The 15,249-nt window shown below is 37.1% G+C and overlaps 3 protein-coding genes across 3 annotated transcripts; 2 read left to right on the forward strand and 1 right to left on the reverse strand.

The window, feature by feature from the left end:
- Window positions 1-1,805: 1,805 nt before the first annotated feature.
- LOC146694381 (uncharacterized) lies at window positions 1,806-7,022 on the reverse strand. The gene is made up of 14 exons (XM_085430542.1): window positions 6,801-7,022; window positions 6,528-6,579; window positions 6,131-6,193; window positions 5,897-5,932; window positions 5,693-5,802; window positions 5,282-5,582; window positions 5,163-5,198; window positions 5,003-5,050; window positions 4,820-4,863; window positions 4,440-4,704; window positions 4,047-4,239; window positions 3,798-3,930; window positions 3,021-3,128; window positions 1,806-2,458 (listed from the first exon to the last, which is right to left on the reverse strand). Exons 2-14 carry the CDS (start codon window positions 6,574-6,576, stop codon window positions 2,021-2,023), a joined length of 1,824 nt encoding a protein of 607 aa, XP_085286668.1. The 5' UTR covers window positions 6,577-6,579; window positions 6,801-7,022; the 3' UTR covers window positions 1,806-2,020.
- A 1,864-nt stretch (window positions 7,023-8,886) lies between these two features.
- LOC146694382 (olfactory receptor 52B2-like) lies at window positions 8,887-9,822 on the forward strand. The gene has a single exon (XM_085478868.1). The coding sequence runs from the start codon at window positions 8,887-8,889 to the stop codon at window positions 9,820-9,822; it is 936 nt and encodes a 311-aa protein (XP_085334994.1).
- A 4,274-nt stretch (window positions 9,823-14,096) lies between these two features.
- Window positions 14,097-15,032, forward strand: LOC146694383 (olfactory receptor 52R1-like). Its single transcript, XM_085478870.1, has one exon. It carries the CDS (start codon window positions 14,097-14,099, stop codon window positions 15,030-15,032), a length of 936 nt encoding a protein of 311 aa, XP_085334996.1.
- The last annotated feature ends 217 nt before the right edge of the window (window positions 15,033-15,249 follow it).

Consider the following 15,249-nt stretch of genomic DNA (forward strand, 5'->3'; position numbering starts at 1 on the left):
TCAGGTGTCAGTTGTCAAAAAAAAAAATTGTCAGGTATCAGACAAAAAATTGTCAGGTGTCAGTTGTCAAAAAAAAAATTGTCAGGTATCAGACAAAAAATTGTCATGTGTCAGAAAAAAAATTGTCAGGTGTCAGTTGTCAAAAAAAAAAAAAGTCAGCTATCAGAAAAAAAATTGTCAGGTGTCAGACAAAAAATTGTCAGGTGTCAGTTGTCAAAAAAAAAAAAAGTCAGGTATCAGAAAAAAAATTGTCAGGTGTCAGAAAAAAAGTTGTCAGGTGTCAGAAAAAAAGTTGTCAGGTGTCAGACAAAAAAATTGTCAGGTGTCAGTTGTCAAAAAAAAAAAAGTCAGGTATCAGAAAAAAAATTGTCAGGTGTCAGAAAAAAAGTTGTCAGGTGTCAGAAAAAAAGTTGTCAGGTGTCAGACAAAAACTTGTCAGGTGTCAGAAAAAAAGTTGTCAGGTGTCAGAAAAAAAGTTGTCAGGTGTCAGACAAAAAAATTGTCAGGTGTCAGTTGTCAAAAAAAAAAAAGTCAGGTATCAGAAAAAAAATTGTCAGGTGTCAGAAAAAAAGTTGTCAGGTGTCAGAAAAAAAGTTGTCAGGTGTCAGACAAAAAATTGTCAGGTGTCAGAAAAAAAGTTGTCAGGTGTCAGAAAAAAAATTGTCAGGTGTCAGAAAAAAAGTTGTCAGGTGTCAGACAAAAAAGTTGTCAGGTGTCAGAAAAAAAATTGTCAGGTATCAGAACACAAGGTACCAGAGAGAAAATCTTCCTGCAGGTGGCGCTGTTGTCATGTCCCACCCGAATTGATTTCCAAATACGTCATCAACGTGTGACCGTGGGAGAGCGTAAGGTCATTGACCTCACCGGAGTTTTACCGTGGTTCAGGCTCCTAACGACACAAGGTAAGTTTAACTTTTTCTCCCTTTTGTTCATATTTTTGCCACAGTTACGGTGTACATTTTAGGACATCGTCAGGTATCGGACAAAAAATTGTCAGGTGTCAGTTGTCAAAAAAAAAATTGTCAGGTATCAGACAAAAAATTGTCAGGTGTCAGTTGTCAAAAAAAAAATTGTCAGGTATCAGACAAAAAATTGTCAGGTGTCAGTTGTGAAAAAAAAAATTGTCAGGTATCAGAAAAAAAATTGTCAGGTGTCAGAAAAAAAATTGTCAGGTGTCAGTTGTCAAAAAAAAAAAAAGTCAGGTATCAGAAAAAAAATTGTCAGGTGTCAGAAAAAAAGTTGTCAGGTGTCAGAAAAAAAATTGTCAGGTGTCATTTGTCAAAAAAAAAAAAGTCAGGTATCAGAAAAAAAATTGTCAGGTGTCAGAAAAAAAGTTGTCAGGTGTCAGAAAAAAAATTGTCAGGTGTCAGTTGTCAAAAAAAAAAAAAGTCAGGTATCAGAAAAAAAATTGTCAGGTGTCAGAAAAAAAGTTGTCAGGTGTCAGACAAAAAATTGTCAGGTGTCAGTTGTCAAAAAAAAAAAAGTCAGGTATCAGAAAAAAAAGGGTTAGGGTTAGACTATGCCAAGCAATTAATCTGTGAGAGGGAAGAGCCTTCACTGGTAGCAAACCAGGAATTCAGAGACATGTGCCAGAACATTTTAGAAAACAGCCAGTTTCCCTGCACACCTGATGGTTGCCTTGCTGCATACCTCATGCTAGTCCAAGAGCTCACAACTGCCATGAACAGAAATGCAGTTCCTACACCTTCTACGTTTGCCGAGGCAAATGACATATACATCTTTCTGAAGAGAGAGAGGATGGAAGGTGCACCAGTAAACATTTCCAATGACCAATAAAATCATACAACAGTGTTTGTTAACATTTATTTATCCTTGTTTAAAATCAACAGGTAATTTGAAAACTGTCTGACCAACAAAATGTACAATAAAATTTTGAAATACAATTGACAAGGTGCCATCTTTCATAATGATTCAGTGTTTCATTTACCACAACTTTTGTTAACAAAATGTAGAACATAATTCACATTGAAAGACTTTTGAACTGCAGACTGTAGCAACATTACCACTTGTAGCCATATCGGCTCGTAAGATCAAGGCCTGACTTGAGAAACTTAACAACATCAGATGCGGAAGGCCTTGAGTCTGGGTCATAGCTCACCAAACCACCAAGAAAACTGTTTTTGTCACTGAGATGTGATAGGGCATGTGGTGGGGTTTTGGTGGCCATTAGTGCAGCCAGTTCTCTTTGTTTTTTAACCATCCACGGAGCGGAACCCGTCAGGATCTCCAGATATGTGGCTCCGAGGGACCACATGTCTGTCTGGAACGAGGCCTCTTCAAACATCAGTATGCATTCAGGGGCCATGTAAAGATATGTGCCACCAGCTGGACCAGTAGCCTGGGCAGTGAACTTACTCCCTTGACGAAGCATCACAGTGTCTCTTATGTTTGCCATGCCCCAGTCTGTCAGGACTGCCTTTTTAGAAGGGTGGTGAACCTATAAGGTATACATATGAGAACTTACCAGGTTGTCTAAAATTTCACAAATGTTATCAAAAATGTCATTCCAAAGACCACAGCTCATAATTGGGGGAAAAAAAAAAAAACCCTCAAAGCTTTTAGCACCCAGATCACCCAATCACTGCAGATTTATTCTGAGATTGTTTATTATACCAAACATTAAAATTAACAGATTGGTTAATGATCCAACCCGGTTTTATAGTCCTGTGCATTTTTTAATCCCCATTCCACTTAAGCAAGTGGTACAGACTAATAAAAGAATAGAAACTTTCAGTTTGTAAAGCCTAAACTTACAACATGTTTGGGAATTTTGTAGGTGTGCAAGAACCAACATATTAAAGAAAAATTGGACTATTAAAGAAACAATGTAAGGCTTCTTACTTTAAAAAAAAATCCTTTATATGAATATGCCAGAAAAGTTTCTCATTGTTCAAATGTAGTGTTTAATAGACTGAAGAGAATAAAGTTAAATAATATACTATTTTTATTTTGATCTTCAAAAACAAAGTGGAGAAAAAGAAAAATACAGTATGGCTTACCATGACATTTGCTGGCTTTATATCCTGGTGAATGATTCTCTGTGCATGGATGTACTCTACTGCCATGGATAAGTCCAGTGATATGAAACCGGCATCATCCCCTTCAAGCTATCAAGACAATATATAATATTAATAAAACAATGCGTAGCCAGGTGTGACAATCTAACATGTCTACCACTGGAAATGTATTACTTCAAATAGGATTAGTATTCAAATGCAATTGCCATTTCAATTTCAATAAATTACAATGGGACCTAAGACCAACAAAGTCAATGTTTGGCGGTGACAATCAAAAAGCCCTGATTGCAGTCCTCTTGCGAAACTGTAAGCAGAGGTGAATGGTGTGTGTGAGCAAGGTGGCCAACCAATCTGACTCAGTTACACCAGTCCTGTCTGGAGGACTGGACAGAAATTCCTGAAAAATATTGTAAGAATATTGTAGAAGAAAACCTAAAATGTCTGGACCTCATCCAAGTAAAAACAGCAATTCTACCAAAACAGTAAGGGAGCTTATTATTAAAAATTTAAGATTATTCTTTTACTAAGTTGATACTTTTCTGGCATTTGACAATTAAAGATCATTTTGGTAATTCTAAATGGTTGAAAACATGAGAGAAAAATAAAGGAATCAGTCTTTTTATATGTTGTACACAAAGATGGTTTCAAGTACATATTTAAACAAATGCCAGCAATAAAAAGTTCTTTTTTAATATGAGGGTATTAAGATAATTCACATCTACCTAAATGTATTAAACATAAAGTTATGAGTATTGGTACCTTCACCAAGCAGCTGTCTGTGTGAAGCACTTGCTGCAGGGTTGCGCCATGAATGTATTCAGCTGCCAACAAAAAGCAGGACTCAGTGCGGGCAACTGCCATGAGTCTGACGATGTTGGGGTGAGACAGTCTCCTAATAAAACAGAAACATGTCCGAATAAAAAAAACAAAATAGAGGCATATTATGTTACAGCTTGAGGAAGAATCGATTTTGACAATGAAAAAAAAAAAGTGTGTCAAAGTTCTTACAGTGAAACATTTATCTCATGATGAATGTCGCTGTCCTCCATCCCTTGTTGGCCACACATGATCCTTTTAACAGCTGCTGGAGTACCATGAAAAGAACCTCTATATACCTTGCCAAATGTTCCTTCTCCCAGTAGATTGTCCTCACTGTATGTAATTAAAGCCTCTTCCACATATGGAACACGTGGAAGATACACTTGGGGATAAAAAAAAAAAAACACAAAGTAACATCCATTAACATACAGCTACTGCTAATCATTCTTCTATTAACTGCTGGATCACTAATATCTAGGTTTACTCCAGGAACTTGAGTACCAAATAGTGAAGAATGAAAACCTTTATTTACAATTTTGTCTGATGATATGATGTTAGCCCTAAATGGGAAAGAATGCTTACATGATGGCGATTTTGGAGTTGGGTTGAAAGACTGTGCAAAATCTATCAAAAGCCCACTACTTCCAGCACCTTCAGATAGCTCTTCAGCTCCCTCCATAGCTTCTTTTGACTCAATAACTGCATGTGGTAACATGTCTTGGCTCACTGCTCCACCTGGACCTAGAGATGACCCTACATTTTCCTCCTTCCTTTGCTTGGACTGGCTTTTCTTTCTGACTCTCCCTGTTTCAAATTCAGCTGAGCTGGATGTTTCTGCATGGAAATCCTATGAACACATTCAGCCAAGATATACTTTTTGCAGGGTGCACTGTGAAAATATCCACATTTATGACAATGATAAGAAATTAATTGTTCTGTTCAAGATGAAGCCATGGTTTTACCTGTTCTGCAACACTTTGTCCTATGAGGGTTTCAGGAAGTTCATCTGCAGAATAAGATGCATATTATATACAGTAACTGTGCAATGACCAAGCATAGTAAACAAGTGTGTAAAGGTTGGAAATGTAATGCAAAACAAAAAAGAAGTCAATTTTAATGATTTAGTTAGATGTCCAGGCATTCACCTAAACTGCAACTTTCATCACCACCCACTTTAGTTACAGGGTCTTCATCTGTAAAATAACACATTAATTGCAATATATCTGAATAATGCCCAACATGGCCAGTGTACCATGTTCAATCATAACATCAAAAATATTCAATTTGGTTTGGGCAGGCACACACCTGAGATGGAACTTTGATCATCCAAACACACGACCTCTGTACAAAAAGTAAAATTATTTCATACCATACAAATTCGAGTGCTAGACAGTAGTTAATAGTAATATTGAACACTTTATTACCCAGTTGTCGTCGCCCGATGTATATTGTTCTTTTCCACATATGTGTAATATCAGAAACAGTTCCGTATTCTTTGTGGAACTCCTGCTTACTCCACCTGGTCCCGTCAGAATGGCAAAGAGTGAACTCACTCCCCTCAGTACGCTCTGGCCAGAAGCGTTCTTTGCCTATGGTAATTAAATCATCATAGGTTTCATGGCCTTGAAGAATGATTCGAGGTGGAGCTTCGTCCATTATTAACTTCTGGTACCGTCCACACTTTCTATGAGTTCTTGGCTTCCACTCCATGGGAGCCAGTCTGACCTAGCATCAAGGAAAAAAAGGGAAATTTATTAAAAAATAAGCCAAATTTAGAAAGTTATTTTTTAATATATTGCTGATAGTCATACAGGTAGCTTCACTTTTTAACTAACCTTCAATAATGATTTGGCATGGTCCAAACGTTTATCATTCAGTGGAAACTGCCTTTTCTTTACTTGAGGCTGTAGTAGTTTCTTGGCTTTACCAAAGGCCTCTGCTGCACCTGTAATGGATGAAGCTGAAAGTTAATCAAACTGATCCACAGCGAGTTCTATATTACAAATGACCTTGAAGCAAAATAATTGTGGTTTTCTTACTGAGAAATTCATTGCCACGTGTTGAAGTAGTGTCATCTGCAATATAAATAGGGCATTGATGTGAAACATGTGGTTTATAGAATTCTACTACAATCACAGACTACTGCACAGTCATCTGCTTTCAAAATGTATTGCATCTATTAATAAAGTGGTTATTCAATCATAACCTGCTAAGCATATCATGTTAAATAAAGGAGATTGTTTTGCATGTTGTTCAAAAGTATCAAAACCTACCTGATTTTTCTGCTGTCAGGAGCTTTTTTATGTTGTTATCAAAGCCTTTTTGGGTAATCTCACCTTCAAATAAAATTTTAAAAGGGTAAGTAGTTATAGATTGACTGTAGGAGACAGATCCTACATGACTATCTAACTTTTAAATTGCAATCTTTTAATTTTGTGAGAAATTTAACTTTTGTCATTTTTATTTATTTATTTTTTTTTAAATCGGGCACTCCAACAATATCATAAAGTAATAACTATATACATCTGTTAACATGCATATTAATAAAGAGAAGTAAATATGAATACCATACATGTTAAATAATTAAAGCATGATATTGTCAGGGTTCTTTGCAGTTAAAAAAATTAACTTGCAAGCATTACCAAAAAGTTTAATAAAGTGTTGGATTACCATTTTCAAGGTCTTTTTTAAGCTGCTCGTAAGCTTTCAGCTTGTCCATTTGCTGAAATGTATACAAAACAATTACTGAACAGTTTAAATTTGAATCACGTTTCACCACTGTCGCTAGCTAGAATGAATTAGCCAGACAAAAATAGTACTGATTTGGTTTCGTACAAAACTGGCTTTCCGTCTCTGATATGTAACTTTCACAACATAACTGCAACTTAATATAACACAACTGTGGCAAAAATATGAACAAAAGGGAGAAAAAGTTAAACTTACCTTGTGTCGTTAGGAGCCTGAACCACGGTAAAACTCCGGTGAGGTCAATGACCTTACGCTCTCCCACGGTCACACGTTGATGACGTATTTGGAAATCAATTCGGGTGGGACATGACAACAGCGCCACCTGCAGGAAGATTTTCTCTCTGGTACCTTGTGTTCTGATACCTGACAATTTTTTTTCTGACACCTGACAACTTTTTTGTCTGACACCTGACAAATTTTTTTCTGACACCTGACAATTTTTTTTCTGACACCTGACAACTTTTTTGTCTGACACCTGACAAATTTTTTTCTGACACCTGACAATTTTTTTTCTGACACCTGACAACTTTTTTTCTGACACCTGACAACTTTTTTGTCTGACACCTGACAACTTTTTTTCTGACACCTGACAATTTTTTTTCTGACACCTGACAACTTTTTTTCTGACACCTGACAACTTTTTTGTCTGACACCTGACAACTTTTTTTCTGACACCTGACAACTTTTTTTCTGACACCTGACAATTTTTTTTCTGATACCTGACTTTTTTTTTTTTTGACAACTGACACCTGACAATTTTTTGTCTGACACCTGACAACTTTTTGTCTGACACCTGACAACTTTTTTTCTGACACCTGACAATTTTTTTTCTGATACCTGACTTTTTTTTTTTTTGACAACTGACACCTGACAATTTTTTGTCTGACACCTGACAATTTTTTGTCTGATACCTGACAATTTTTTTTTTGACAACTGACACCTGACAATTTTTTGTCTGATACCTGACAATTTTTTTTTGACAACTGACACCTGACAATTTTTTGTCTGATACCTGACAATTTTTTTTTTGACAACTGACACCTGACAATTTTTTGTCTGATACCTGACAATTTTTTTTTTGACAACTGACACCTGACAATTTTTTGTCTGATACCTGACAATTTTTTTTTTGACAACTGACACCTGACAATTTTTTGTCTGATACCTGACGATGTCCTAAAATGTACACCGTACTCCTGACATCTGACCGACATTAAACTCATGGACTTATCACACACACACACCCACAACCACCTATAACTGAACACACACACAACGGACAAAAACAAACAAATGACCAACGGTACCCTCATACACACAATAATAACATGGACTGAACCACCACTCACAACCACTAGCACTTTATATAATCTCTGTAGGAAATAGCCACATATCTCACTGATCTAAACTGCACTACTCTATAATTCTGTTCAATAATAATTATAGTTCTACAACTGTTTACAACTGTTTATAACTTGTATAGTTCATATTTCTATACAGTTTCATATTTATATCCTGTTCATAGCCTGTACATAGCTTGTACACTCACTACAGCCTGTACATACTTTTAGTTATAGCATATTTATAACATACCTTCATACCATGTACATAATAGACCCGCATAATTTTTTAAGACCATAATTTTGTACCCTCATACCTATAATGGACCCATTTTTGTAATATGTCTATATATCTATTTCATTGCTAATATATATTTTGTAATATATCTATATTATTGCTAAGCACTTTCTGGATGGATGCAAACTGCATTTTGTTGCCTTGTACTTGTGACATGTGCAATGACAATAAAGTTGAATTCTATTCTATTCTATACTGCTGGAACTGGAACAAACAGACTGTTTTGTGTCGGAAACATTTTAGTTTATTCCTTATGTTTCCTGCATTTACCCTGTAGTTTACTGGTGGTTATTTTAATAGTAATGCGCTTAACATTAGTTTATTTAGCTAAATTAAGTAAAACTTTTAGTACTTGATTTGGATACTGAATACAACCTTAACAAAAATATTTTTTTTTTCTATCTTTGTAAATCCATTAATAATCCCAGAAGTATACATGTCACGGGGTGACGTTACATGTTCTGGTCAAGGTGACTTTAATAAAGCAAGAGAAGCACAACAGTTCAGAGCACTTTAGGCAACATTACATTTGAAAAATGGCACCCTTGATTTCTGTAAATATTAACTTGATTTTAATTATAATGTGAAAATATTTTAGTAACAATGTTTAGTAAATTCACAGTTGTCTTTTTCTAACTTTAAAATGGAAAACCAGTCCTTTGACTTTAGTTCCGAGTTAACCCTTGATCCATTTGTTATCCCACCTGGAGGAAAGTATCCTATATTTTTTCTTGGCATTTCAGTTTGTATTTTTGGAATTTCCTGCAACCTGACCTTGTTGGCTTTAATCATATTGAACAGAAACCTTCACAAACCCATGTATTTCATCCTATTTAGTCTTCCACTCAATGATCTCATAGGACTATCTGCAATGTTACCAAAAGTACTTTCAGATATTGTTACAGAGACACACAAAATAGACTATCATCTCTGTGTTTTACAGGCATTCCTGCTCCACATGTATGGTGGTGGCATTTTGTTTATTCTTGCAGCAATGTCCTTTGACCGTTATGTTGCTATTTGCATGCCCTTACGCTATAGCTCTGTCATGACACCAAGATTTATTAGTTGTATCATTGTACTAGTTTGGGGCCTCGACTTTGTCTTGATTGTATCACTGTTCTCTTTGCAGGCAAGACTTCCCAGGTGCAAACATGTTGTTATGAATGTGTTTTGTGATAACCCATCTCTCCTGAAGCTGACGTGTGGAAACACAACAGTCAATAATATTATGGGGCTGTTTAACACTGCTGTTATACAAGTTGTAAGCGTATCCATTCAGGCATATTCCTATGTTAAAATTCTCATTGCATGTGTGGTTACAAGGAAATCAGAAACAAAGGCAAAAGCTGTCAACACGTGTGTCGCACAGTTAGTTATACTGTTCATGTTTGAGGTTGTGGCAACATTCACGATTTTATCTCACAGATTCAAAAATGTTTCGGTTGACATGCAAAAGATCATGGGCATGCTCATATTTACTGTACCTCCACTTCTGAATCCAATCGTATATGGGTTGTATACAAACGAAATACGAAGCACTCTCCTGAGAGTCTTAAAAAATAGAGTATCTATGTGAATATTTGCTTACTGTTAATCAAATCATAAAAATCGTCTTTGAGCTGCAATAAAAATGAAAACACTGCGTCATCTGATCAGCACTTTGAAAACTGTAAGAGCTACACATGAAGAAGTTATGTAAAATAATGACACACACAAGAACAGACACATACGCCATCTGCATCACTGTGGAAAAATCTGCAGTTTCCTGTATTACAGGAAATATTATTGTGGATTTTTTGTGTCTGACCTTTTTGCTAATGTAGTTTGACTCAGTAACACTTATAAGATGTAGCGATTCTTAAAATATAGAGATAAACATTCATCCCACTTTAAATGAATGATTGTTGACTACATCGTACTGCAGTTATGAAAACTTGTTGTTACTTTTATCCTGATCTTTTTGTTTTGGTTTTGTGATGTCAATATATTGACAATATACTGCACATGCTCAATACATCAAAGTACATTTTTCTGATCATCTTTATTATAAATGATAATATATTTAGATTCTATTTTTATACAGTTTTTTGAATTACAGAAAATATACTCATGGTCCATAAGAAAAATGGAGAAAAGATGGGAGATTTTTGTGTTGTGGTTTATGTCATGGCCTGTCGGAGTGGCTAGGGATTTTCCAGTGCTTCTGGTGTCCACCCTCAGAGGTTCTGGTGTCTCACCTGTATCTCATTCATTAGCAAATCAGCAGGAGGGTTATTTTGGCCAGCACTGCCTCCCACTCATCCTGCTACCTCTTAGTGATAACTAGGCGTCCCTTATGGTTAGCTTCATCCCAGTTTTCTTCATGTGCAACTTTGTTTCTATGCGCTTCAGCTCCTGGTCGCAGTCTCCCAGATCGACGCTCGGTTACCATTCTTTTTCCAGTGCTGGTCCTGCTTGCTTTCCTCACCTGCAAACTGCTCTCAGAATCCATAACCTTGCTTACATGCATGCCCTCCTGCCCATCGTGCCTTTACTAGACCCCTCTGGAGAATCTGGAAAACTTTCCACTTTTCTGGAAGACTTTCCACCGTTTTCAGTGTTCATGCCCTGCTCTGGACACTCCCACAGGTACCCTCCCCGAAGCGTCTCAAATTTTGGCCTGCAAAACTCCCTTCAGTCAGTACTAACCTCCAGCTTTCCTCTATCACCTTACCAGTCCAGTAATCTTCCTCTCCTCTGTTTCAGAGTTCTTGTTCCGCTCGCATTCTCTGCCAGTGACTCCTCGTGATGATCTGCTCTCTGCTGGTGTCTCCTCATGTGTATTCATGTTTAGCAAGATTCCACTCTCGCTGTGTAAATAAAGACTTGTGAAAAGTTAAGTGGGTTTTTGAGTCTGCTTTTGGGTCTGAATCTTGCTTGAACTTCTGGTTCATGACAGTTTATAAATATATACACATGAAGTTGTTTAGTCACACAACTAAATAAATAAAAGAGCATCTAACCCCATCGCCTTACCCTTAACCAAATCTCTATGCAGAATTTGTAAGGGAGGGATATTACTTTTGGTTGTGTAATTTGTTTGATTTTCATTTATAATCTGCTTGTACTCTGAGTTTTATTGACCAATCCCATTTTAGAATGCTTTGGTCTCATACAAGTAAACAGTCTGTGTAGAAAACAATGGAGGGCATGCCTTTACCTAAATACAATCTCAAAAACTTCATCTCTTTTTAACATGTCTTACAACTATTTGTAAACAAGGACCATCAGGTAAAGCTCATCAAAGTTGGTCAGTGGACAGACTGATTGGTTCCCAGACTGCCTTTATGTTAAACTCTGTTGGAAGTGGTGCGAGAGAAAGAGCACAATCCTTACATAGTTATTTAGTAATCTTTCATTTTTAAGGATTCAAGTCAACCATAAAACACTTGTAAAGTATCTAAATCCCCATGTTAAGAAAAGACCTGACATAGTGTATCGGAATATAGCTTAGACTGACTTCAACAAGAACATAGTATCAGAAGGCATATTAGTCACTATCAAGTATACTGAGGTTGTGCACTGCACTGGTATTCTGCAGAGGTCTAAGCCTTTGCAGTATTAAAAAGTAGATATGGATACAGCCTAGGAAGTGATAGATTGAGAAGCACAGTTGATAAATCAGGGGTGTCCAACTCCAGGCCTCAAGGGCTGGTGTCCTGCAGGTTTTAGATATCACACTGAGTCAACACACCTGAATCATATGATTAGTTCATTACCAGGCCTCTGGAGAACTTCAAGACATGTTGAGGAGGTAATTTAGCCATTTAAATCAGCTGTGTTGGATCAAGGACACATCTAAAACCTGCAGGACACTTCCCCTTGAGGCCTGGAGTTGGACACCCCTGTCATAAATGAAAGTGTAGAAAAGTCAGGGGCCCAGGCAATAGAAATTACAGAGATGAGGAGGGATAAGAAACAATGCAGAAGACTATGGCCCTTCACAGGAGGCATCACCAGCGAGTGAAGGAAGTTGCTGATGTCAATAAATCCTCTCCATGTCTAGGGACTGACTTAGCGATAAGATTTACAAGTTTATCTAAACAAAGTTGTTTGACAAGTCGTGGGCACAGAGGACTGGAATGTACTGCAGCTTACTGTAACTGCCGCAGGACTGATGACAGCTTCAATCTCGTATGGTCCAATGTAACATGGAGCGAGCTTATGGGAAAGGCATTTTGAGCCCCAGCTCCAACAGTCTCTGTCATTGTGTCCTTGGGCAAGACACTTCACACTTGCCTACTGGTGGTGGTCAGAGGCCCGGTGGTGCCAGTGTCCGGCAGCCTCGCCTCTGTCAGTGCGCCCCAGGGCAGCTATGGCTACAATGTAGCTTGCCATCACCAGTGTGTGAATGTGTGTGTGAATGGGTGGATGACTGAATGTAGTTTAAATCGCTTTGGGGTTCATAGTAACTAAGTAAAGCGCTACACAAATACAGGCCATTTACCATTTTACCATTTAAAAGGATGTTCAGCCCCCTCTTTCCATTTCCCTAGAGCCAACTTCACTGCTAACATCTCCCAGTTGGCCACATCATACTGTAATTTTTCTCTGCAGGAGGTGACAGAAAAATGCACAAAGTTGCAGCTTACCTATTAGTCCAGAACGCTGGGAACAGAGAACAACCCTGACTCCAGAGTCTGATGCAACTACTTCTATGATAAATGGTTTTGCGGTATCTGGGTGGATCAAAACAGGTGTTTTAGTAAGACAAAGGCAGTTTTGGCTTCAGTGGACAAGACAGGCAGGACTTTGGTGGAGGTGAGGTGTGGTGGGTGCTTGTGTGATGTGGAAGTGAGCCCTTCACTTACAGGTCGATCTTCACCTGTCCTCCTGCCAAAATATAACCCAGAAAAATGACAGAAGGAGAGTGGAACAAATTTCTTGGCCTTGACATATAAGCGGTTCTCGAGGAATCGCTGCAGGATGGAGTGGACATGGACACAGTGCTCCTGGGGTTTTTTGAAGAAAGTCAGGATACCATCAAGACATACGAACACAAAGATGCTCAGAAAATCTCTTAGAATGTCACTTACTAATACCAGGAAAACTGGAGCGTTAATGAGGATAAAGTTTTATATTGAATGTGGTTTTCCATTCATCTCCGCTCCTGGATACAGACCAGATGATAGGCAATGCGTAAGTCAAGTTTAGTAAAAATAGTTTCTATGTGCTTACAGATAATCTTGAAAAACTGATAAAATGATGAAAGCTGACCTGTTGATATGTTGTTGATGTTTGTGTAGGTAATTAATGACATGATATAACATTTCTGATCCTTGATAAATCCCTTGTGAGGCAGTGGTTAAGACCATGTGAATCTAAAGATGAACTTTAAGATAACACCTAATACTCCAGAGAACTGCCTGCTGTTCAGAGTCACGTCTATAAAGCCTTTAATCCCTATGAATCTTTTACTAGGTTGTCATTGCCAGCACTGACATAACTGGATAAAGATGAGTGCTTTGTGTGTATGTACAATGTTGTGCATATGTACAATGTTTTTTCTTCTTTGAAGCGATTGACTCCTATATATGTGTGTGTGTGTTCTATGAGTTATTTAAATTTAAGGTCAAAACATTCTAAGTTGTTTTTTTTAAGAGTGCAAATTACATGACATGAAATGTATATGAAGTTCTTTGGAGAGGGAGGATAGAGTTTGTTGATTATAACTGAACTGTAACATTTAATCCTATGTCTTCTTTTTATATATTTTCTATTATGTCCTTTGAGGTACGTAAATATTGTCTTGCTCATTAGCAAAGAAGCGATGATTGACTTCTCAATTTTATAGTGTGAAAAAGCAACAAAATGAACAACCGATACAACACATCCTCTTTTTTACAGATTAATGTCTTTAATCTCTCCTCTGAGAGTGTTTTTCCTGCATTTCTTTTTGCAACTCTGAGTTACATGATCATACTTTTTTGCAACCTTACTCTAATCCTCACCATTGTGCTGAATAAATCTCTGCATCAGCCAATGTACCTAATTCTGCTGAATCTTCCTATTAATGACCTTATAGGGTCATCAGCTCTCTTTCCACAGCTCATCAAAGAAATACTGAGAAACAGTGGGATAATGCAATACTCAGCTTGCGTTGCTCAAGCTTTCTTTATCCATATCTATGCAGCAGGCACTGTGTTCAATCTGAGTGCAATGGCATATGATAGATACATTGCCATATGTTACCCACTGCAGTACAGTACTGTGATGACTAATGCCCATATCATGAGAATAATCACCATTGTATGGATGAGTTGTTTAGTTTTAATTGCTGTGCTTTTTTTCTTACTTTTGCGCTTGCCTCGTTGTCAATCTGAAATGACAAACCCCTATTGTGATAATGCATCTCTGTTGACTTTGGTCTGTGCTGACACAACTATTAACAACATCTATGGCCTTTTTATAAGTGCTTTTTCACAATTGGTGGCTAATGGAATTGTTTTCTACACATATCTCCGCATCCTCATAACTTGCTTTAGATCTAAACGATCAGATACAAAAGCCAAAGCTCTGCAGACATGTGCTACACATCTGATTGTTTTTCTCTTGTTGGAGTGTCTTGGTCTTTTCACCATCATATCATATAGACTAAATAATGTTTCACCCCATTTCAGAAGATTTATGGGTTTGTCAACTTTAATTTTTCCCCCAACACTGAATCCAATCATCTACGGTTTGAAAACAAAGGAAATTCGAGAAAAGGTGTTGAACTTTTTAAAGAATAGGATGTTTTCATCTTAATGCACTCTTTCAAAAGAATCTGATGTAACATGCTGAAACATTTTAATTGTTTTATTTTCCCGTATTTATCCTGCTGTCTGACATTAATTCAGTCACTCTGTCGAGTCTTTTAAAAAATGCTGATTAAGTTTTCTGATGACAGATATTGTAGTGCTTTTTGAAAGAATCTAGGTTATTACTTTATTTTTTAGTTATTGCTTGTCATTATATTCTTTTG

Source organism: Copadichromis virginalis, linkage group LG14 (assembly GCF_057382275.1).
Source record: "Copadichromis virginalis isolate Kocher_CV1m ecotype Utaka linkage group LG14, C_Virginalis_male_GT1.1, whole genome shotgun sequence".
In the NCBI taxonomy this organism is placed as follows: domain Eukaryota; kingdom Metazoa; phylum Chordata; class Actinopteri; order Cichliformes; family Cichlidae; genus Copadichromis; species Copadichromis virginalis.